Source organism: Lontra canadensis, unplaced genomic scaffold, assembly GCF_010015895.1.
Source record: "Lontra canadensis isolate GAN:19392208 unplaced genomic scaffold, GSC_riverotter_1.0 scaffold135, whole genome shotgun sequence".
Classification (NCBI taxonomy): Eukaryota; Metazoa; Chordata; class Mammalia; order Carnivora; family Mustelidae; genus Lontra; species Lontra canadensis.
This window is the reverse complement of record NW_022631129.1, coordinates 2,130,146-2,156,076: the sequence shown is the minus strand read 5'-3', so window position 1 is coordinate 2,156,076 and position 25,931 is coordinate 2,130,146. Positions and strand designations below refer to the sequence as shown.

The 25,931-nt window shown below is 40.3% G+C and overlaps 1 protein-coding gene across 3 annotated transcripts in view; it reads left to right on the top strand.

Annotated features, from left to right (window-relative positions):
* The window catches only part of GABRA5 (gamma-aminobutyric acid type A receptor subunit alpha5), an 85,143-nt gene that overhangs the window by 51,513 nt on the left and 7,699 nt on the right, over positions 1–25,931 (top strand). For all 3 annotated transcript variants that reach the window (XM_032843104.1, XM_032843105.1, XM_032843106.1), the window contains exons 8-9: positions 20,645–20,788; positions 23,861–24,013. In XM_032843104.1, the coding sequence (XP_032698995.1) occupies positions 20,645–20,788; positions 23,861–24,013 (297 nt within the window). The remainder of the gene's footprint in view (positions 1–20,644; positions 20,789–23,860; positions 24,014–25,931) is intronic.

The following is a 25,931-nucleotide window of genomic DNA, read 5'->3' as shown; positions in this document are numbered from 1 at the left end:
TATTTATTTATTTGAGATAGGGTGAGAGTGAAAGTGGGGGAGCATGACTGGGGGGAGGAGCAGAAGGAGAGAAAGAAGCAGGCTCTCCACTGGTCAGGGAGCCCAACTCAGGGCTTGATCCCAGGACCCCAGGATCATGACCTGAGCCAAAGGCAGACAATTAACTGACTGAGCCACCTAGGTGCCCCAAGACATGAAGAAAACTTAAAGCTATATTGCTAAGGGAAAGAAACCTATCTGAAAAGGCTACATACTGTGTAATTCCAACTACATAACATTCTGGAAAAGGTAAAACTATGGGGACAGTAAAAAAGATCAGTGATTGCCAAGGGTTAGGTAGGGAAAGAGGAGCCACAGAGGATTTTTTAGGGCAGTAAAAATTATTCTGTGAATATTATAACATTTTATACTCAGTTGAAGTTGGGTAGTGTCCGTTCTCTGGCTTTGCTCTTCTCCAATGTTATGCTGGCTATTCTTTTGCCCCTCCACATAAACTTTAGAGTCAGGTTGTTAATATCCACAAAATAACTTGCTGTGATTTTTATTGTTATTGCATTCAATCTATAGATCAAGTAGGGAATAACTGACATCTTGACATAATTTAAGCCTCCTGTTTATGACCATGAAATAACTCCATTTGTTTAGTTTTTTTTATTTCTTTCATTAAAGTTTTGTACTTTTCTCTATATAAAACAGATTACCTTGGCCCAAAACCAAAGTTATTGCAAAAATGACAAAACTTTACATCAGTATCCCTCATGTATAGAGACCTAAAAAAAAGGTCCTTAACAAAGTACTAGTACATTGGATTCAATAAAATGAATAATACAGATAATACACTATGACCAAAACCAAGTAATTTATTCTAGAGAAGCAAGACTGAGTTATAATCCACTATTTTTTTTCACTATTTTAACATTCTAAACAAGAAAACCAACATAATAGGGGCGACTGGGTGGGTCAGTCAGTTAAGTATCTGACCTTTGGTTTCAGCTCACGTCATGCTGTCAGGATTGTGAGATCAAGCCTCATGTCAGGCTCTGCACTGGATATGGAGCCTGCTTGGGATTCTCTCTCTCCTCCTCCTCTACCCCTACCCTGCTCACACACTCTCTCTGTAAAAAAAAAAAAAAATCTTTAAAAAAAAGGAAAAAAGAAAACTAACATAGTTATATCAATTGATGCAGTTTTCTCAGAAAACTAATAGTAGAAGAGACATTCCCGAATTTGATAAAGTACTTCTACAAACAAACAACCACAATGAAAAACTATAATTATAATAGTACACTTAATGTTAAAAAAAAAAAAAGACTGAATAGTTTCCTAAGACTGAGAATAAGATATTGATGTCTTCTTTCACAACTTTTACTCAACATAAGGAAATTCTAGCCTTTGTAGTAAGACATGTAAGGGAAATAAAACTGTACAGATTAGAAAAACAAGAAAAACAATGTTTTTTCTTGTTAATCTTTGTATCTTTTATTTGCTTGTCTTGTCTTACAGCATTAGTTAGGACTTCTAATTTTTTGCCTGGTTGTTTCACACCAGTTCTTGGGAAAGAGGTATTAAAATCTCCAAATATAATTGGGCATTTGTGTATTTCCACTTTCAGTTAAATCAGTTTTTGCTTTACATATTTTTCAGCAGATATTTGGTAAATATACTTTTGGGATTGCTAGGGCTTCTTGGTGGATTTGCATAATATTCTTCACTGTCTCTGGTATTTTTCTTTGTTTTGAAGTCAGCCTGATATCTATGTAGCCATTCTTGCTTTCTTTTTGAATAATGTTTGAATGATAGATTTTTTTTTAATTTACTCTCAACACTTATATATCATTATGTGAAAATAAGTTTCTTATAGATGGCATATAGCTAGGTCTGATTTTTTAATTAACTTTGTCAATCTATGTCTTTTAATTGGAGTATTTTCATCATTTACATATAATGTATCTATTGATATGTTAGTGCTTGGGTCTGCCATTTGTTTATTTTTTGTTTTGTTCTCTATTTTTTTCATTTCTCTATAATCTTTTTTCTGCTTCCCTATTGGTTAACTGGATAATTATTATGATTAATTATTGTATTATTATTAAATTTTATTTACTTACAGTATTTTTCTATACAGTTTTTCCTCAACTCATAAAGGGATTACATCTTGATAAACTCATTGTAAGTTGAAAATATTGTAGGTTGAAAATGCATTTATTATACCTAATCTATAGAACATTATACTTAACCTAGCTTATCTTAAATGTGCTCAGAATACTTGTGTTAGCTGACAGTTGGACTATATCATCTAACATAAAGCCTCTTTTATTATAAAGTGTTGAATATCTCATGCAATTTATTGAATATTACACAAAAATGGAAAACAGAATGGTTGCATGGGCATAGTATGGTTGCATGGGCATAGTATGGTTGTAAAAGTTGTTTACCCTTGTGATCATGAGGTCGATTGGGAGCTGTGGCTCAGTGCCACAGCCCAGAACCACATATTGCTAGCCTGGGAAAAGATCACAATTCAAAATTGGAAGTGTGATTGATACAAAGGGTATGTTGTTTTTGTAGCATCATGATGAAAAGTCATAAGTCAAACTATCTTAAGTTGGAAACTGTCTATGTGTATTTTTTGTATACCTTTTAATTGTTGCTATAGTTGTTTACATACAGTTGACTCTTGGACAATATGACAGAGGCACCAACTTCCTACACAGTTGAAAATTCATGTATAACTTTTGACTCCCCAAAACTTAATTACTAATAGTCTACTGTTGACTGGAAGCTTTACCAATAACCTAGTCAATTTACACATATTTTGTATGCTATAGGTATTACATACTATATTCTTATAATAAAGTAAGCCAGGGGAAAGAAAATGTTATTAAGAAAACCATAAAGAAGAGAAAACATATTACAGCATTGTACTATACTTATAAAAAATCCCCATGTATTAGTGGACCTACATGTTCATACCCATGTTGTTTAAGGGTCAACTGTATACATAGCTTATCATTTAACTAGATCAAATGAAAAATAAAAATCTTACCTCCCTTTTATGTGCTTATCTTCCCAGAATTATAATACAGTTGCCTAAAGATGTTCTTTTTGTACATCTAGAACCATATCAGAGAGTGCTGTAGTTTTTATTTGAACTGTCAAACTTAGTTTTACAAACTCAAGACAAGAAGGAAAATTCTATTACATTTACTCACATTTTTACTTACTGTGTTTTTTTTAAGTGTTCCAAGATTTCTTCTTTAAAACTAAGTTATTTTATAATAAAATACTAATAAAAATTTAATAATAAATAAAATAAAAAATAATAACATGATAAAATATTTTAAAATAAAACTTATTTTATAACTCCTTAGCAAACTTCTGTTAGCCATTTTTTTAGGATAGACTTGATTGGCTTTGCTCCATTGATTGTCAAAGATCAGTTGACTTGGTTTGTGTGGTTCTATTTTTGAGCTTTCTAATCTGTTCCATTGGTGTTTTTGCCTGTTTTGTCAATACTACTCTGTCCTGAGAAGTATATCTCAAGCAATAAATTCTCTTTGTTTTCCTTCATCTGAAAATTTTTGATTTTTCCCTTCATACCTGATGGATATTTTCATCAGATATATTGTGTTCTGATAGTTCTTTGACACTTGAAAAATGTGTTGCTTTATTCTTGCTTTCTTGCTTACTGATACCATTCAAATCATTTTTCCCTTATAGGTAAGATATCATTTTTCTTTGGTTGCTTTCAAGATTTTTTTCTTTGCCTTTAGTTTTCAGAGGTTCAACTATAATGTGTATTGGTGTAGATTTCTTTGAGTTTATCCTGCTTGGGTCTTCCTAAGCATCTTGAATCTAGATTTTTGCCAAATTTAAAAGTTTGAGCAATTATTTTTAAATACTTTTTCTGTCCCAGCCTCTTTCTCTTCTCTTTTCCTAAATCCAATGTCATGAATATTAGATCTTTTGTTGTTGTTGTTGTTATACCCCCATAAGTTTTGAAGCTCTTTTCATTTTCTTGGGTTCTCTCCATTTTTCATATTTCTGTTCTTTAATTTCTGTCATTTTATCTTTGAGTTTACTAATTCTTTCCCTTTTCCCCTCCATCCTGCTTATGAATTCATGTATTGAGCTTTGTCTTATGTTTTTCTGTATTTGTCAGTTCTGTCAAATTTAATTTGTCTGTTAACTTGACTGGGTCATGACATGCCCAGGAATTTGGTCAAGCATTATTCTGGGTGAGGTCTGTTAGGATGATTTTGGATAAATTAATAGATTGAGTGAAGTAGATTGCCTTTCCCAGTGTGGGTGGGACTCATTCAATTAGTTGAAGTCCTGAACAGAACAAAAAGTTTGACCTTTCTATTACAAAGGGAAACTTCTCTTACCTGACCACCTTGATCAGGACCGTTGGTCTTTTCCTGTCTTTGGATTTAAAGTGAAACATCAGCCCTTGCGTCTCTGGCCAGCCAGTTCTGAGACTGGTACTACACCATCAGCTTTCCTGGGTCTTCAGCTTGCTGACTACAGGACTTCTCAGCATCCATTTTCACATGAACCAATTCTTCATAATAAGCTTTTTTTAAAAAAAGAGTATCTACCTATGTTCTATTGGTTCTATTTCTCTGGAGACTAATACATATATTGGTTCTGAGAAGTGGGTGCTGCTGTAGCAAATACTTAAATGTGGATGTTTCCTTTAAAAAGTAAAATAAAATGTGTGTCATTAGAACTGGATAATGGGTAGAGAGGGTGGAGAGTATTGTGATGCAAGATAGAAAAAGCCAACATTGCTTAAAGGGACTTGGTGATTCTGGTGAAAGATGAGAAGGTAAAAGGAGAGCTGGAGAGAAAGCCTTCATCTTCTTAGAGAATCCATAAATAATCATGAACAGAATGCTCGTAGACATGGCTCTTCTGGTGAAGTCTCAGTAAAAATGAGCAACAAGTTACAGGAAACTGGAGAAAAGGCAATCCTTGTTATAAATTGACTAAGTTGTGTCCAGAGCAGTTGGCTGAATTGTGTTCTAGTGTTCCATGGAAGGTAGAACTTGTGAGCAATAAAATTGGATATTTAGTTGAGATTTCTAAGCAAAGTGTTGAGTTCCTCATCATTGCTCATAGTAAAATATGAAAAGCAAGGGATGGATTTGAGAACGAATTATTAAGCCAAAAAGAATTAGAATTTAAAGATTTATAAAATCTTTAGCCTGCCCTATTCTGAAAAACAAGGAAGCTTGTCATGGAAAAAACACCAATGGTGTGAGTAGACAATTGCTTCATAAAATTGACGTCCATGATGTTGATTGGCTGCCTCAGCAGAAACCAGAAAGAGTGACTCCAAAGGCAATTTAGAGATGACAAGGGCTGCTGGTACCATCACAGGCCTCAGTTTCAAAGGGCAGAACTGCCAACCAGCAGAACTGTGTGGACAGAGTCCTTGCAAAGAACCTTGACAGCAGCACCTCGAGAGCAGTGGGGTGAAGCTACCACCCCACTGGGCCTGGATGGCAGACCATTGAACCAAAGAGGAAGATTCTCAGGCCTTAGGAGTGTTCCTTGCTAGGTTTTGGATTTGTATGGGACTCATCACCCTTTTCCTTCTGATTTCATTTTTGGAATGGGAATATCTATCCTCTGCCTGCCCCACCATTGTGCTTTAGAAGCACATAATTTGTTTGGTTTCAGAAGTTTACAGCTGAAGAATTTTGCCTCAGGATGAATTGAATCTCACTCATATCTGATTTCGGTGATATTTAGATGAGACGTTGGGCTTTAGATATTGGAGCTGATGCTGTTTTTAGTTAAGGTTTTGATGCTATTGAGGTGGAATGGAAATATTCTGCATGCAAGAAAGACATGAATTTGAGGGGGGCAGTGTCAAAGTGCTATGTTCTGAATTGTGTCTCCCCCACACATTACTATGTTGAAACCCTAATCCACAATGTTACTGTGTTTGGAGACAGAGCACAATTAAATGACAAACACATAACACAGACAGAGATTAAGATTAAGTGAAGTCATAAGGGTGGAACCCTAATCCAATAGGATCGGTGCCCTTAGAAGAAGAGGAAGAGAGAGAAATCTCTCTTTTTCTGCAAATACATGCAATGAGGAAAAGCCACATCAACACATGGCAGAAAGGCAGCCATTTGCAAGCCAGGAAGAGAATTCTCACCAGAAACAAATTTGCTGGCACCTTGGTCTTGGACTTCCCAATCTCCAGATCTGTGAGAAAATAAATCGTTAATTTAACAACCCAGACTATGCTGTTTTGTCATGGTAGCCCAAGCAGACCAACATAACTTATAAAACTTCTGTTTGGTCTTTCCTTATCTCTTCTATTTCTTTACAGAGACCTTATAGTTTCTCATTTGTTTCAAGCATATTTGTAATTGGTCATTGCAGCATTTTATTATGGCTGCTTCAAAAATTCTTTGTCAGGTAATCCTAGTATCTCTCATATTTGTTTTGGTATGTATTGGTACATACCAAGATCAGTTTGATCTTCCTAGTTTTTGGTATGATAAATAATTTTCTGTTGGAACCTGGACATTTTGTGTATTGTGTTATGAGACTCATTCAAGTCTCCTGTTTTAGTTGGCTTTTTTTTTTTTTTTTAAACCCTGCTCTAGCAGGGAAGGTTGCAGCATAGCCTCATTACTGCCAGGAGTGGGTAGAAGTTCAGATTCTCCACTCAACACCCATGACACAGGGTATATGGGGCTCTTTATTCCTGCTGGGCAGGTGCAGGATTTCCAGCTGCATACCAGACCTCCGCAGATACCAAATGAGGTAGGGTGCTTCACTAGCATTGTGCAGTAGCAGAATTCTCAATTTTTACTAATTCTCTGCTGAAACAGCTCCAGCAAGGAGCAGGAGGGACCTGCTACTGCTGGATTAATGTGGACCTCCAGGCTCCCCACATGGTTGCCAGCACACTATAAGGAATGGGTGTCATTACTGCCTCATCGGAGTGATGGTGCTAGTTCCCTTTTCTCTGATGCCACTACGTTGGTGGGTTGGGAATCTGGTGAGACTGGAAATCTGGGACCTCCACTTTCTTCTTGGTCAGGCAGAACTGCAATTTTTCTGTGGTGTTTGACTAGACCTCTCTAGTTACTGTCTAAAAGTTTTCTGTCTTGATACGCTGACCCTTTCCTGGTCTTTGGGCTAGAGAGAGTACAGGCTTATGGTGGTGGTGTTACTGTACTTTGTCTATGCCTTATGTGTTTCTGGGTTGCTAAGCTTCTTGGGCTCCTGTCTGAGATGTACGAGGTAAGAATAAAACCATAGAACCCACTATTGAGTCATCTCTTGGGTCCCAAGACCCCAAGACTTGTCTGCTTATTCTTTCTACCTTTCAGATTCTTCCTATATTTTATGTCATGTCCGGGTTTTCTCACTGTATTTAATGGGGGGAATAGGGAAAAATACATCTCCATTTTCCTGGAAGCAGAAGTCCCCTTACATGTGTTTTTATTTTTATTGATACTTCCTAGAGTTTGTTAAACCTTGAATATATAAATTTGTCTTTCATCAAATTTGAGGAATTTGATGGACAGAGACCACTCTTTCTTCTAATATTTTTCTGTTTCATCCTCCTTTTTTCAATCTGGAGTTTTAATTATACTCATTTTTTAAAGAATTGTTTTCTTTCTGTATTCTTTATATTGAATAATTTACATCAGACTGTCTTCAAGTTCACTGACTTTTTAAAGAAAGATTTTTATTTATTTATTTATTTTTTATGAGACAGAGAGCACAAGAGAGAGAATACGAGGGGGAAGATGCAGAGGGAGAAGCAGACTCCCCGATGAGCAGGGAGCCTGATGCAGGTCTCAATCCCAGGACCCTGGGATCAGATCACGACCTGAGCTGAAAGCAGATGTGTAACCAACTGAGCACTCCAGGCTCCCCCAAGTTCACTGACTTTTATGTCATCTTCAATATGCTGCTTAATTCATAAGTAAATTTTTTATTTAATATCTTTGTCAGTTTTAGAATTTGTATATGGTTCTTTTAAATAGTTTCAATGTCTCTGCTCAACTAACTCTTGGCTTTTCATTACAGAACATTACATTTTTTCCCTTTACACTCTTAAGCATAACCATTTAAGCTGCTTTAAAATCCTTGTGTGCTAAATCCAGGATTTAAATCCTCTTGGGGTCATTCTACATTGATTATATTTTCTCTTAAGTGTGGGTCTGTTTTTTTCCTATTTCTTTTACATTTAATATTTTGAATTCATTCCTGGATATTTCGGTGTTATATTGAAGAGACTGGATTATATTAAACTTAGAGTATCACTTTCTTTTTAGCTAATTAACTTGACCAAAGGAAAACTCCAAACTCTGTCTTTGGTGCAGTAGGCAACAACTGACATAGTCAGGTGGTTCCTCTACCTTAGTTGGGCTGACAGGATTATGCTCTAGGAATGCATAATTAAGGGGTAAGTGTTGATAGTGTAGAGTTCACATACATCCATTACATCAAGTTTGGGGCTCCTCTGTAGCTCTTTTTCTTTCTAGGATTTTACACCGCATTTTTCAGATGCACTATTTTGATAGCTCTAGACTCTTTCTTTAGGTTCTTTAAACCCGTAAGACCAAGGGATGTATGTACGCTTTAGTCACCTCACAGCTCTGACTCAAAGCTTTTTAACTAAAAAGGCATTCCCTTCTTCCAAGTGGCAACTCCTTCCAGTTTCTTCCTGTTTGTTCACTCTCCAGGGCCTTCAGAGAGTTAGTTCTCTTTTACATGGTGTCCAGAGCTAATAGCTATTACCTGATTAACAAACACTGGCAGGAGAATTTCATTTGATTCCAGGGGTTTCCTTTTGTATTGCTTCTATCATTTCAAAGAGATGTTTGGAATTAGGAGAGGTGACTGTGTGTGATGAGCCAAAAGTTTAGGTTGGATGGAAATAATATATATATATTTTTTCAAACTATGAACCTTCAATGCCATGGAAGAATTAAACATTTTTATTGAGGGGAAGCAGTATAAGGGAAGGAAGCTTTCAGGAGGATTTATTTAAGTCATTTGTTGTCATGAGGTAGCTGTGCACACCAGCGCTTGACAAGACTTCAAAAGATCCCTACGGCATCTTATTTGGCAATCCCTGATTCATGTCCCTGACGGGAAATGAATTGTGCATGTCCCCAAGAGGAAAATGAGTTGTATGACTTAAAATTATACCCTCTTTGCATATGAAAATTATGCTCTTGATCAAAGGCAAAATATTGAAAGTGAAACTGTCATTTTTTTTCATCATTAATCAAATAAATTCAAGTTAATGTGATGTTTAAATATAATGACAATGATATGCAGGACAGGCAGCACAAAAGCAATTTTTTGGTGAAAGAAAATATATGACCCTCTAAATCCTTCTTCACTAAATTTTCTCATATTCAACAGCTAACCAGCTGCAGTTAAGTCATTTATTACATTCAAAGATAAAATACACATCTGATAGGATCTCATCACTTCTACAGTCAGTCGCACCAAATGAGATCAATTAGTGTATGTATATGTGTATGTGTATGTGTGTGTGTGTATACACATATAATTTGAACTCAGTAGAAAGCCTAAAATCAATATAAACACTTCTTGAATTCAGTAGAGATTTTGAACTCTCATGCTAAATTCCTTTTTTTATCTGCCTGATATTTTGAAGATTGGTTTTAGATGCTGGTTGTATCTTTATATCTGCTGTTAATATCATTACTATAATATACAAAGCAATTGGAAGGATTTTTTTTAAGATTTTATTCATCTGAGAGAGAGAGCAAGAGAGAGCATGAGGTGGTGGCAGGGAGAAGGAGAAGAAGCCTCCTCACCCACCAGAGAACATGATGTGGTGCTTGATCCCAGAACCCCAGGACCATGACCTGAGCCAAAGGCAGATGCTTAACCAACTGAGCCACTCAGTTACCCCAGAAGGATTTTGATTTTCTTAATACATCATGTTTATATACAGTTGTGCAAGGGCTAGAAAACTGCAGAAATTTCACCTTTCTTCAGCGTATATGGTTTCAGCACAGGGCAAAATAATTTTAAGAGAAGAAATGTTATATAAGTTTTTTCTCTTACTTATCTTTCATCTTTTTTGATTTACTAAAAATAACTGTTTGGCCAAGTAGTTCACTTATACCATGGGCATCTAAGCATGATGCAGAGGCTAAATGTGATAGTATAATGAGTTTCAAATTACCCAATCTAACAGATCTCTGCTATTAGGAGACAAAGGAATGCAAATAGGTGTCATTATTCTAATGAGCCACATGCTCTGGCTTCTCTAATGCAGAACTGAATTAACAGACATTTCTGTTATTGCTATCTCTACTCTCAAGAATTGAAACAAATGTTGAAATTAGCCCTACTTTACAGAGGGATGTTTTCTAGTCCATAAGGAAATTCTGAGAAGATAATGGCATGGCTTATATTTGGAAGCAAATGCTTAAATCAAGACTTTTATAAAAGAAAAAAAACTTAATTTTTTTTGTTCATTTTATTTGTGGAATGATGCATTAAATAGTAAATTAAGTCATGAGACAACATCTGGATTCATGAAAATATATGCTAAATTAGATACAGATGCCTCTTTGGTAAACATCCAGTGGAGAGAATTTCACAAAATCAGGGTAAATCTCACTGTAGTGAGCTATTAGTTCATTCAAACATGTGGAATTATGACACTATTAACTACATTCATCATTCCCAGCATGTAGCGACTCAGCATGAGTGTGGGTGATGTAGAACACAGATTTCAGATTATCTAATGAGGGTACGATAGTCTGTGAGGTCTTAGAAACACACTGAAGTTCTGTCTGTGTTGTGTCTGAGTTTAGATGCACTAGTAAGCCTTGGTTACTGTTTAACAGATACACTGGCTGTGTTCTTCTTTCTGCTGGGTGCAGTTAAGAATTACAGAAGCATGAGTGGTGCTCTGCTCCCAGTGAACTGAAGGACACATTGCATAATAAGATTAAATACCATTGTACAGCTGAAAGCCAGTTGGAATTCAGACAGGGAAACTCATCATGGGGATGACACTTTAACCTGGAAGGATTTGAGTAGAAGGCATAACCAAGATAAGGGCAAAGCGCAAAGGACTAGGGGTCAATTAGTGGAGGGGATGAACACCTCCTCTGGGGAAATGATGGGATGGCCTTAATGACTCAAATGTGAAAGTATGAAAATAGTAGGCAGACTGGGAGACGTTTGTGGAGCAAGGGGAGAATGTGCCGGACTCACTATTAGGGAGGTGACACCCAGAGCTAGGAATTAGCCTGAAGCGATAGAAATGTGGAGAGTTGAGAGCAGGGTGGTGGCCAGATGTGACAAGTGGATATGAAGGCTTGAAGGATCAAGGATGACATTGAGATTTTAGGACGACGTAACACAGGAAATCTATTTTCTGTGAGGAAATTGAAAGTAATTAGAAGGGACTACCAGTTTTAAGGTTTAGAAAAGCTGGTTGGTTTATGAGATAGTGGGAAACTACATGAAGGGATTTTTTCCTGTTACCTCTAGCCTTCTGCTCTGCTTCTCACTCCTTTCCAAAAGGGGAGGGTCTTTTCTGCTGGGTGGCTGATAGTCCTTAGTCCCTCTTTCCTGATTTGTTCCCATTTAAATCCAAGAACATGGAGAGTGCAGTTTTTTGACTCTCTTTCTGAGTCAAGCCATTGACTCTGTAATTTTACAGACTGGACTGTGGAGTGGTTATGGGCCATTTGACTGGCAAATCTCAACCTTCCTCTGGAATTCCTTTGGTAACAGGGCAGAAGTATTATCTGTCCATCTCCACCTGTAGATAGCTGTCTCAGTTGATTCTAGGCAAGGAAAAAAGCATGGCAAAGCCCCTCTTTTAACTTTTACCTGGTGACTTGAAAGCAGGGATACTGGGTATCTAGTAGGTTGTTAGAGATAATGTATGTGCATACATTCATATCTTACAAAGTTTGTAATCTAGATTGTAATCGGTAGGTCAGGTGTTGACTTGGATCTCAGCTCAGAATACTGAGGTTTCGGGAGGTTGAGGATCCTGCAGAAGATCCCGCAGGTGATGGGTAGTGGGATTTTCTGAGGCAGTTATTCTGTTCATTCCCATCTTCCATTTCAGAGAAGAGAGGAAGGCTGAGGACATGGCTATCGGAAGTTAAATTCTGTATGCCTAGATTGCCAAATTCTGCTTTTTGGGTACAGCTTAATCAACATTTCTTCTATCATCATATGCAATGAGTGCACAGAGTAAAACAGATTTCCTACCTGGTTATTGGCAGTTCCTGGGTTCCCAGGTGTCCATGTAGCCTGGCAGATAAGGCTAAGCAGTGGTCTTCACACATTGGGTTTGCTTTTGATTGACAGAAAATGAATTCAGGTAGAAAGAACTTTTCATAGAGCTGAATCTGACACACACCAAGAATCCTTCCCACTGTATGGGTACATTCCTAATATTTATTAAACACCTACTTTGTCAGGCATATGCTAAATAGTTGACATTGATGAATATACTTTGTCCTCACAGTACCCCTAGGAGATAGGAGTTATTTCCCCCAATCTACAGATGGGGAAATAGAGGCTTAAAGTTCATGCTGGTTGTTGAAGTTCAGAGTTGTGTCACCAGATTTCTCTCATAGTTTGGCGAGCACTCATTACTTTTGAAAGACCTTGTAAATAAGGATTAATCATGACATCACTACCTCCTCATCAGTATTTGTAAAGCTAGACCTTAGGAAAACATAAAGTGTCAACCCAGGAGAAGGAGCCACTCAGGAAACTGTGATGAATTCCCCAGTCAGTTAAGAGTGAAAATATTTCAGACCTTCCTGCCTTGCTCTGCTGATATATGGTCAACAGGAGGTGAGCACTGTGTTTCTCGAGCTCTAAATCTTGACAGATGATAACAGAACAAACCTGATTGCCTCATTTACTGTTGTGTCTGGCTAAGAGATTGAATGCCACACAGCTGACACAAAGAGGAGAATTGAGTGCTACTAAATACCCAAGATGAAATGCACAGGACTGATCATTTATTCCACCCTTAGTTTGAGGAAGAGAGCAGAACTCATCAGTGCTGCACTGTCATGCCAGAGGTCATACTGCCTCTTGTTGTTACTGTTAATGCAATTAACATTATCAATACCACATTTGATACTTACTAACAGTTTGAAAAGTAAGATGATGTGAATTATTAGTATATATTGTGACACTCATATACCACTTTGTGATTTTAAGTAACTTTTAAATTTTAAGTAAATTTTAAGTAAATTTTAATTTTAAATAATTTTTATTTTAAGTAAATTTTAAATTTTAAGTAATTTTTTTAAATTTTAAATTTTTTTAAATTTTTAAGTAACTTTTATCTGGTTACAATTATTATTGTGTCCTTATTATAAGATAACTATTACAGACCCCCCATACACACCAACAATGGAGAAAGAGGCTTGTGTGTCCAGCAAGTCTGCAGGTATCAAAACCAGCCTTGTCCCCAGCCAGCGATCCCTGCAGCACAGACTTCCCTGGTCAACATGCTACTTAGCCTCAGGGCCCAAGGAGAGCCATCTGTAACTGTGTGCCATCTCCAGTCTCCCCACAGAAAGTGATGTCCAGCACTGCAGTCCGGAGAGCAGATGGGGTGGGGTCTGTGCCTTCCATAGGCCTGCTCCAGTTTCCACACCTACCTCCATGGCTCCACCACCCCAGGACTCACATCTGCATCCTCACTTCCTCACTAAGCCTCCCTCCAGGCCACCAGAGGGGACTTGTGCCCACTAGACCTCTGTCACTTTCCGGAATGCTCCATGTGTCCTGATGTCCTTTCTCTCCTGACTCTCATATGTTTTTTGCTTCCTTTCCCTTCTCTCTTGAGCAGATCAGGCACCAAGTAGACAACTCCAAGAGGGAAACATTGTTTCCTGTTTTCCGCACTCTTTGTAGATACCATCTGTGTTCCTAGATGTTCTTAACTCTCAGAACTGACCCTGATGACTCTGACCTGTTACCTTGGGATTTGAGCTCACTTATGAGCTTCCAGATTCATATTTTCCAACCTACCCATATTTCCCAAGGGGTGGGGGTGGGGAGACCCTTCTCTTGACCAGAGTTAAGACTCACAACTCCCTTGTGAATTGGGAAATGCAATGAGGAGGTATTAATGGGACACCTGCAGCCCTCCTCACTGGAAATAGAGCCATGGGGAGGGTGCAGGGAGACAGCTTCCCAGTATGAGACAGATGAGCTGGGGATAAGATACAGGGCAGGTGTAACGACAATAGAAATGGAAGCTGCCTGAGTCATTCTGGGGACAGTAAGAAGCCAAGGGATCCTATCTCATCAACATCTACTGTCTGCTCCACACTCACAGCCTTGGCAAGAATCCACAGGGTGCTCTGTTCAAGTCCATGTCTGAGTGCCACAGCTCTTTAATATTCAGGGTCCTATAGCATTTACATAGTAGGAAGGAGATAAAATCTCACTGTTATTTATATGGACCTCAGGGCATCTTCACAATCTTGGCATATGCCCAGTGGTGCCTATGACTAGACATTTGGAAACCAGCTTGCTAAGGGACAGGGCATCATCAGCCCCTATATACATTCTCAGTGCCCAGAGCCACCCATCTCCTCAGCAGAGAAGGGAAATTACAGCAGAAAGCACTTGTGTCAGGGGAACTCCAAAGCTGCCCATGTGAAAAATACACTTCTATATTACTTAAAACTTAAAAATAGAAGGTCATGTTAAAAACAAAACAAAACAAAACAAAACAAAAGAATACCACTCAACATTCACCTGCAACGTGAGTTAAGTCTAGCATCCATTTTTCATCAGTTGCTATAACAGTCTATTTACTTCCATTTCACGTCATTTATATGCAGATAAATCTCAGAATTATATCAGTAATTCTCATGGTTCTGCCCCAACCTTGCTTAGCAACTTTCTGACAAGTTGGCCTATCATTAGACCTTTGCTCAGGGATAGGGAGCACTGGTTATTGGAAAAGACTAAGTATCACATATCTACGGGGAGAAAATCTAGCAAAAGATAGGGAATGGTATAACCTTATTGAAAAATATTTCCTTACAGAAGACTCTTTTAGGTACTTCCCAGCTTATCAATAGTGATGCTGTCAGCTAGGAATGTTGGGCACTTGCCTGGCCATATTATTTGTAGTGAAGTTTCTCTGAGCGGAGCCAGTGCCCTGGTGGGATCAGCCCTGTGTTTCTCATGATGATTGCAAGATGCACCTCAGCAACAGCCATTAGGGAACTTTGAAAAAAAAAACCATGTATTATTCACCTGCATGCCCGGGACCACAGGTAGAGAGAGGGAAAGAGAGAGCACAGACCTAGGGTCTTTTTACTGGGGACTAGGTTGGGGTGATGAGGGTTTGGCAGAGTTTCACTCTTTATTACTGCCAAATTTAAAACATAAGAGCAAGAATTAGGGCACAGGAAAGGAAAAGTGGGTGACTTCAGTGGCCAGCTATCTAGGTCACCCCAGGCTTTCTAAAAAGGGGAACCTCATGGGTGGGGCGGCCTTGCTCTTTATTTAGTTGTGTAGCTGGCAGTGTGATCAAGAGGGATGTCTTTGAAGGGAGTGCCTCCAAAATCAAAAGCTTAACATCAGGTGCTTGTAGGGGCTCCTGGGTGGCTCAGTCGTTAAGCATCTGCCCAGGGTCCTGGGACTGAGCCTCGCATTGGGCTCCCTGCTCAGCAGGAAGCCTGTTTTTCCCTCTCCTACTCCCCCTGCTTGTGTTCTTTCTCTCGCTGTCTCTCTCTTATCAAATAAATAGATAAAATATTTTTAAAAGTCAGGTGCTTATATTACAATAAAAAAAGCTTATTGTCAGTCACTTTCACTACGGAGACCTAAATATGTGGAAAGATACTTCATGTCCATGATGAAAAAGATATGATTCCAGAAGATGTCATGTCTTCCCTGGTATAATCTGTAATAATACAGATCCTGTTCAGTTCCAATATAATTCTCATCAGAGTATTTTTAGGAAAGTTGATTCCGACATGCATCTGGGTGAGCATAGGACCAACAATAGCTGGGGCCCCCTGAAGTAGAAAAGATGGGGACCTGACCCTTCCAGCTCTCGGCATCTTCCGAACAGGACAGAAAAAGGGAGCAGAGCAGAAGATCCAGCAGAGAGAAGACCCCTGGATGACAGAAACCTCACTTGGTGGAGCAAAGTCTGCAAATGAGCAGGTGGGAGAGATGACTTGATGAGGTCAGTGGCAACACAGAAAACCACATGGAGAAAATGCCACTGGATACCTTAAATACAATCAACTTTTGGTGATTAAGGCCCTAAGGACAATGCATTAAAACTTTGATTATGCACATGTAATATATAGTGTGGCCTCAGAACAGGGAGAGCCTCTGAAATAAGATGAGGAGAGATGAAAAGATGGATAAATTAGACTAAAATTAATGTTTTTCAGAAAAGAAAATAAAAGCCAATGATACAGTGAAATAGCCACAAATGTGAAGATCTGTGTAACACATAGAACAAAATGTATCAGAATATATAAAGGAAACATGAATCAAATGGATAAAAACATGAACATGTAAAGCAGAATATGAAAAATAATTTCACAAAGAAAACATAGCAAAGCCGGGAAAAAAAAAAAGAAAAGAAAAGAAAAAGGGGGGGAAAAAAAGCTTCGTTTAATGACTTCTGGCCGGAAAGTAAAACTACAAAGCAAACAATGCAGTGATTATCATAAAATTCAGTTACCACCTTGTAGGGAGGAGTGGAGCTTACAGTGAGTCATGCACAGAGGGTCTTGAAGCTTCTGCTGTTTTCCTCTGTATTAAGCTCAGTGTTTCACCATACATGCTGATTTCATTATTTTTGAACTGTTATAGGTACTCTACTGCACATAAATGAAGAATAAAGGTAGTGATCTACATTAGCAAAGAAACATCTGCACTTTTTAGTAGAACTCTTGGTCATTCCAGAGACCATTCTCCTGGCTTCTATCTGTTAAGATCTCTGATCTAAGGGGATAGTTTTGCTGGTTCAGCCTAACAGCTGCAGGGGTCCTTCACGGTGCAGTGAGCTAGCCCCTCCTGGTGGAGAATTGCAGGGCATGCTGTCCTACTTAGGGAGGCCTCCCCTGCCAGCAGCCGCAGCAGACGCAGCAGACCTCTGCAGCTCTTCCCCTCGTCTCCTGAGACATCTACAGATTCTTCACCTGGGAAGGTGCATGGTTCCTTTCACCCTAGAGTGAGGGTCTTTCCCTGTTTAAGTAGCTGGGAGCAAAGCATACAGCTTTGTTCAAAAGGTGTCAGAGTGGTTGGGTGTGGCATCTGTTCATACTCATGGACTTGATGATGGGACAAATGTGTTGGTTTACTTCCAGAGACCTCAAGAGACAGCTGGAACAAATAAGCCTGTCAGTTCCTCAAAGCCAGCTGCTCTTGCTGAGGTGGCCAGATTCTACTAGGTCCTGGGGCCACTCCTGAGCCATCAACTGAAGCCTGTGACACAGGCCTCCCAGACAGGACATTCCCCATGCCCTCCCACGGAAGTGCCTGCTGTTCCAGTGGCTTTGCTGTTCTCCCCTCAGCTTTTCAGACTCCAAACCCTGCAGCACCCTAGGAAGGCATGCCCCACCCTTTCTTTTTCTCCACCAGCACCCCTCAGGTGATCTCACCAGCCTGTGCTTCAGTTGACATCCATATCCTGGTGATGGGAGAAGTCACATCCTCATCTGGGACCATTCCCATGATCTAACTTGTACAACTGTCCACTCAGCATCCCTAAGGAAAGCCCTCAAAGGCCTCAACTCTGACATATAGGCACCTGCATTGCTCCCCTTTCACTGGATGCCTTGTCCTTCCAGAATCTCTGCCATCCTCCCGCATGCAAATGACCTGTCCAGATGCCCAGGCTGGCCACCTTCTCCCTCTCACAGCTCACATGATTTGTTAACACCTGGATGACCCTTTCCTTTAACATGGATCCCTAATTTCTCCTCTTTGTACCCTTGCCCACCACTATCATCTTCCACCTAGATTATTTTAATATTGTCGTAGGCAGTCTCCCATTTCTGTCTGGTTCCCACCTCTGTTCTATTCTCCCATCTCAGCAAGATGGATCCTTTTATTTTTTTTTAAATCTCTAGATAAATGAACAAGTTTATTCACTAAATGTTCATCAAGTTTTATGAAAATTATAAAAAATTTATGAAAGTTATAAATTGTTCATTATTTTCTACTAAGGAATGTAAGAAAAAATTCTAGAAATAAATATACATTCAGGTGCCACCCAACTGACTCTAGTTAAGCATAATGAAGAGTATAAAATCTATGTCAAAGTTAAGCAAAATCATCATGAATTCCATATCCCTCAATATTTGATATTTTCAAGGACAAAAGTAAAATAAAAATGTCTATAAAGTGAATGTCTTTATTTCTTAATTTCTCTTTCTGGTGCTTCACTGTTGGTGTATAGAGATGCCACAGATTTCTGTACATTGATTTTGTATCCCGTGACTTTATTGAATTCAAATTATCAGCCCTAGCAGTTTTTTGGTGGAGTCTTTCAGATATTCTATATAGAGTATCATGTAATCTGTGAATAGTACAAGTTTTACTCCTTCCTTGCTGCTTTGGAGGTCTTGTATTTCTTTTTTTTTGTCTGATTGCTGTAGCTAGGACTTTCAACACTACGTTAAATAACAGTGGTTCATTACAGTTTCTTCTTTCACCTTATGCTTAAAATTAAATAAAAATTATATTGTTAGAACCTACAGTTTAAAGTTATAGAATCTTAGTAACATTTGGCTCAACTAATTACTTAAGCCAGAGGATCCTTTTAAAGCATGCTAGAATATGTCTGTGTCTTCTGACTAGCTCAGAGCAAAAGTCAAAGGCCTAAAAATGGCCTTGAGGCACTGTTTTTAAAAAAGATTTTATTTATTTATTTTCCAGAGAGAGAGAGAAAGAACATAAGCAGGGGAAAGTGGCAGGCAGAGGAAGAAGCAGGCTCCTTGCTGAGCAGGGAGCCCAATGCCGGACCCAGTCCCAGGACCCTGGATCATGACCTGAGCCAAAGGCAGACCAATTGAGCCACTCAGGTGGCCCAAAGCACTGTTTTATCTGGTCTTTTCCTCTGCCCCCTGCCTGGCTTTTCTCCAGGCATTGCAGACACGCTCCTGCCTCAGGACCTTTGTAGCATCCATTCCTCAGATGTTCTTCCTCCTGACAGCATGTGGCCAGCTCCTACACACTTCTTGGGTCTCCTAAATTAGGCCTTCCCAGACAACGCCATTTAAAATTATGCCTCCTCCTTTTTCATAGCTTGTAGTTCTCTATAGCATTAACACACCTGTTACATGTTTTATGTGTATTTGTCTCCCTCTTCCCTTCTCTGTTCCTCATCTACCTGTCCTAGTTTTCTATTGCTCTATGACAAGTTATCACACACTTAGCAGTTTAAAGCCATACATATGTAACTAACCTTATAATGATAATTGTTTCACAATTCATACATATATCAAATCTTTACATTGTATACCTTGAGCTTACATACTGTTACATGTCATTCATATCCAATAAAGCTTGGGAAAAGAAAAAAAAGAAAATAATATATTTTCTTAGAGTTCTATAAGCCAGAATATAGTGTGTTTGCCTGATATCTCTGTGCTGGGTCCTACTGGCCAGAGTTATAGTGTTGGCAGGGCTGCATTTCTTTCTGGGGGGTGAATCTACTTCTAGCTTCATTCAGGTTGTTGGCAGGATTCAGTTCTGTATGGCTATAGGTTTGAAGTCCCTGTTTCTTGCCAGCTGTCACCGGGGGTGGTCATTCTCACCCTTTAGAATCTGCTCACATTCCATGTCCCCTCCCTCCATCTTCAAAGCCAACATTGATGGTCAAAGTACTTTCTTCATGCTTCAGATTTCTCTGAGCTGGGTCTCTGACTGGCTCCAGCTGGAGAAAGTTCTCTGTTTTTGAGGGCTCAAGTGATTATATTGGGTGTACTGGAATAATCCAGGATAATCTTCTGATTTAAAGGCCTCTAGTCTTAACTCCATCTGTACAGTGCCATATACCATATAAGGTAACATTCATAGACATGATACCGGGGGAGGAAGTCTTACCTACCATGCCACCCTCCCACCAGAACAGCATTGGACAACGGGACGATAAGTACCAGTTGCAAAGTGGAATCTTTATCATAACTAATGCTCTCAGGTGCTGCTCATGTGCTCAATGCATTAGTGAGTTATGGAGCTTGTATCATGACAGCAGAAACCCCAAGAAGTAGCTGCTGTTACTGCCCCATTTTACAGATGGAAAAGATGAGGCACAGAGCATAGGTAACTTTCCCAAGACCACAGAGCTGGGAAAGCCCCCAGCACTGTGGTCTCAGCCCATGCAATACTGTACTCTACAGAGAAAATACATGCTAGGAAGCACCAGGCACTGATTGCTGACCACCCAGATCTTTAGGAATGAAAAGGACCTAAACAGTGGTGACATCTGCCCTGGTCTGACCACCAGGACCTTTAACTTTGACCTTCCACTCATCTCTCTTGCTATGTTTATAAACATCTTTGGTTGTGCAGGCTGAAAATAATTCCTTGTTTTTATACCACCTTCTGCTTACCCCCCATACAGATGCATATCCTAATTCTGAAGTTGTCTATGTCTGGACTAATGGCACAACTAAGTCAGTGGTGGTGGCAGAAGATGGCTCCAGGCTGAACCAGTACCACTTGATGGGGCAGACAGTGGGCACTGAGAACATCAGCACCAGCACAGGTGAGACCAAGTGCATGTAGAATAACAAACCCTGGGAGAACTCGGTGCTCCTGCGGTATGTTGGTGGGGAGGATTCCCCTCAGGCTCACCTCAGTTCTACTTAGCAATCTGGGGCATGGCTGTTGCTGTGCAGTGCTGGCCTCAAGGACCCCTCCAATTCAGGTCCCAGTTCCTGCAGTGGCCTACAGAGACACCAGCTGCAGTGACTGGAAGTATTGAGAGCCATGGGAGGTGTAATCTCAGGTGTGTTTGCCTTCATGTGTGCACACCCCTGTGATTGCATGTTCTGCCTGGAAGATGCATGAACCTGCTTATATAACAGCTCCTGCTTCAAGCACTGAGACCCAGAGGCAGTAGTAGTCTCTGCAGGAAAGGTATAGACAGCTTCCTGTAGGTACTCCTGTTTACCTGCTCCCCTACCTCCTGTTCTGAACATTTCTAAGATTTCCCAGGGGTTGAATTTTGCACAACAGCATCATAGAAACAGCTGAGGCCTCACTGAGAAGGAAGGGGCTCTCATTCTCACATGCACAGGGCTGGGCTGAGTACCTCAGGCCCAGTACAACCTGGCTTCAACTGACACAAAATGGGTGAGGTGTCCAAAAGAACAGAGGGGGTTCTACTTTCTGCACTTGAAAGGTGTGTCCCCGGTTGACTCCTGGCCACTGCCTTAGCAATCAGGAGGCTTGGCTGTTAGCAGAGAGGAGATTCCACGGCCTCAGAAAGTCTCCAATGCAGAGAAGAAAAGTGTAGCCGGGGTGGAGTGGGCCCTGTAGCAGGGATGAGTTGCAAGCCCCAGAAGGTACCCTGGTCAGCATCATTCTTTGTCAGCACTGCCAAACCTCAGAGCTGGCAGGAAGTGCGTGCTGCTTCTACATACAGGCTCCCAGATCCTACCCACTGGCCTTATTGCTGGACATCCCAGGGAGAGAGAAGAGAGCCTGGCAGGACTGTGAGGGTGGTAGCCTAGTTTTATGGGAACAAGTGAAAAGGTGGTATAGCAGATGTGTGGGGTAAAGAATTGCCATGCTAATGGAGGATGCTACAGTCCGGAATTGTTTCATATAGTTCTTTAAAAATGTATAAATGGGGTTTCTGCCTCTATTTCTGTTCTAAAAAGATGGTCTTTTTAAAAAACATTACTTGATATTGCTACTTTCAACTCAAAAATAAAACAAATGGGTGGGGTGAAGGGATGAGCAAAATGGGTGAAGGCGAGTGGAAAATAGGGACTTGCTATTAAGGAATGAGTAAGTCACAGGAATAAAAGGCACAGCATAAGGAGTATAATCAATTATACTGTTTAGGGATGTATCGGGACAGATGGTAGCTACATTTGTGGCAAATACAGCATAATGCATAAACTTGTTGAATCACTATGTTGCACATCCAAAACTAGTGTCACATTGTGTGTCAACTATACTCAAATTAAAACAAAACAAAACAAAATGAGAAGAACAACAATAAAAGCATTATAAGTAAGAGAGTAATCTCAAACCCTACTGCAAAGAAATAGAATGGCATTTCCCCTCTTTTCAGATGTCAAGGAGAGGCAAAGTTGGATCATTATAAAGATCCAGTCCTTGCTATTAAACATATCTCATCCTCCTTCTCTTTGTTGCTGCTTCTTTCTGCTGTGATGGAGCCCACTCAGCCACTCTCCTCTGCTCTGACCTGCCTTGGAACTATGGGGACAGTGTGGCCTGTCTCTGTTGGCATGTCGCAGGCACTCCTAGGGGTTTTGATCTCTTTTTCTGTAAGGGGGCAGATTTTGCTGCATGTGATCTTAATGGTTCCCTCTGCCTATGACATCTGGCACGCCGTGAGAAAAGGCACGTAGGGACACATCCACAGCTGGCCATGCTGAGCTCTGGGCTCTGATTCCAAAAGCAAGCATCAGAGCTTGTTATCTGGCTCAGATGTCCCAGTGCTCCACATTGGTCTCCAGCAGACCACCCCCCAAATAGACAGCTCCCACTGGGTCTGCTTTTGGGGAGGCCTCAAGCCCTTCTCCCCACTTTGCAGTTCCACCCAGCCACGCCATCTACTCCTTGCAATTCAGCAAGAGAACTCTTGTCCTCAGATCAGCTTAACTCTGCTTCTGCTTCTCAAAGCAGCCTTCCCATCTCCCCATAAGCAGTCTCAGAGATGAACGGTGCAGAACAGGAAATACTCAATAATATTGTAATAATGTTATATGGTGCGCAATGATGGCTACACTTATCATGGTGAACATTGAGTAATGTACAGAATTGTCAAATCAATATGTTGTACACCTGAAACTTTTATAACATTGTACATTAACTATACTTGAATAAAACAAAACAAAACATTCTAGCACTGGAGATTCTCCAGCTGACAGCCATTCACACACCCTCCGACCACAGCCCGTCTCAGCTCCTTACCAGTTCACCATCAAGGCAGCATCATTCTCAGCAATGAACGGAAGGTCCCCACTGGCCTCCCACACTGCCAGGCAGATCCAGAGAAGTCCCTGGGGCATTGCCAAGGAAATGCCCCAATCTCCCTGGTAGGCGGCGGCGGGAAGGGGGGCTGCCAGGACCCGTGGCCTCCTCCAGCTGCAGTTGCTCACCCTCCACCTGGGTCTGGCAGGAAGCAAGGAGCAGGGGGGTGGTCACCCCTAGCTTCTTCCAGCCTTCCCTGGCTGGGAAATAGGAAGAAAATTTCTCCACCTGCAACAGGGCTCTGTGATGTCCTGAGTTATATCTGGAGAGGCTAAATCCTGAAATCCTGATGGCAGTAGCGGTGAGGGGGTGGGCAGAGAGTGGCACAGATTGTGACCAGGGATTAGGAAAACACACAAATCTGATTTTCCCCAGGAAAAACATCCACCAGTAAAGGCTCTTCAGAGGATGAGGCTCAGAAGACTTACTTATAAAATGACAGTTAAGAAATCCCTGTATCCTCCATTCTTTCATTCACTCCAACTATACAAATTAGTAGTTTTCCAAGGGGGAGTTGGAGAGAAGGACCACCTCTGGTCCAGGAGCAGGAAAGACAGGCAAGACTCTAGGACAGGTGGCTGTCCTGCATTAATTTGCTTATTTGCAGGGGAATACACAGTCATGACGGCTCATTTCCATCTGAAGAGGAAGATCGGTTACTTTGTCATCCAGACCTACCTTCCCTGCATAATGACCGTGATCTTGTCACAGGTGTCCTTTTGGCTGAACAGAGAATCGGTCCCTGCCAGGACAGTGTTTGGTGAGTGTCTCCAGGCGTGCACTGGTGTCTTGGGACTGCTTCTGACTATCCCCAAACAACAAAATCCTCTAAACTCCTAGTGATTACTGTCTGTTCTGTGACCTGGAAAACAAACAGACCTATTAGCTAAGAATCCAGTGTTAGGGAGGACATGTATTGCATGGAGCACTGGGTGTTTTATGCAGACAATGAATCATGGAAAACTACATCAAAAACTAGTGATGTACTGTGTGGTGACTAACATAACACAATTAAAAAAAAAAGAATTCAATGTTAAGGATTAGGAGTTAGGATGGCTCTCTAACAAGGGTTTAGGAAATGATACATGATCTATTTGATCATTGTTTCCATTTTGAAAAGCCTTTGCTGGTAGCATTTTTTTTTTGTTTAAGGTTTGAAACTGCCAGTACTCTGTCTTATGTGAGATTTTGCTACAGTATTTTCATGCTTCTCCCAAAGTACTACTTTGTATGTTATCAGGCAGTTTTCTTTGAAGCGTGCATGCCACTTTAAAATGAACTCCCAAGGGCATTCAATCCATCATATCTTATATGATAATAATAAATCACATATCTATATATCATATAACTATCATATTTATGGGGTATATGATATGAATATGTGGACATTTGCATATTACATAATGCATATATATTATACATAGATATTCACATAGACTTATTTGCAGATACACATATATATGATAAGAATCTACAACAACATCATTTGACATCCCTAAGACATGCGTTAGGTTTAGCAAGCTCTAGTTCAGGAGGTACCTTGGCAGAGCCCACATAGTTAAGCATTTAACTCTTACCTTGAAGCTCTGCTTCCTCACATCTGAGTTGCGATACTAAAGGTAGTTTTGCAGGTCAGTTGTGATAATGGATGCTGACATATTTCTAAACTGTAAGGTACATTTCACACCTCAGCTCTTAACTACTGCGAAGAAGGAAGCCCTGACCTGCGTTTTATGTTACCACTACCTAGTCTGTAGGGAGACTAAGAGCCCAGAGAGTTTCTAAGTGATGGCCCAGGAGTGTTCCTGTCAGACTATTTCTCTACCTATGTGGCCAGCTACACTTGCTTCAGGAATGTTTCAGAGGGGTATGGAGGTTAGTTCATGGCTAGGCAGTGCTTCCCCAGTAGTTTAGGAGAATATTAGTAGGTGGGTAGGAAAAAAAAATAGTTTGGAGAATGCTGCATATTAGTTTCTGTTTCTTCTGGGAGATTCGGAAAGCACTTTGGGATGTTCAAGGACCCAAGAAGTGCAAGAAGCCTGTTTCAAGGTCATGCACAGAACCTTTTCCCCCAGCACAATGATTAAGTGGGTTTCTAAGAAAAATCAAAGTTGCCTACTGATTTTTCACTACGCATTAATCCCACGCATGGTACCATGCTCAGTGAGTACATATAAATACCTTTGAAGGATGACGTTGGATGAAAACTTAGCTGCTGTGACCACCGGTGACATGACATACTTGGTGCTCTACTGATTTCCTAAGGCTCCATAACAAAGTGCCATGCCCTGAGGGGTTTCAACAATGGAAATTACTTGTTTCAATTCTAGAGGCTACAAGCCCAAAATCAAGAGGTTAGCAAAGCTGGTTCCTTCTGAGGGCTGTGAGGGAAGGGTCTGTTCCAGGATTAGGGTTAGGACAGGTAATTCCAGTGCTCGCACCCTATGTGCATGTCTGTGGCACCAGTCCTATTGGATCAGGACCTGCCCTAACAATCTCATTTTAACTTGATTACTTCTGTAAAGGCTGTGTTTGCAAGTAAGATTACATTCTGAAATTCTGGTGATTAGGATTTCAACATATGAATTTGGGGGAACATATTCAACCCATAACAAGTGCATTGTGCCCACACGCCCACACAAAACTGTGGTAAGGAGGAAGGCACAGCCCATGTGGTA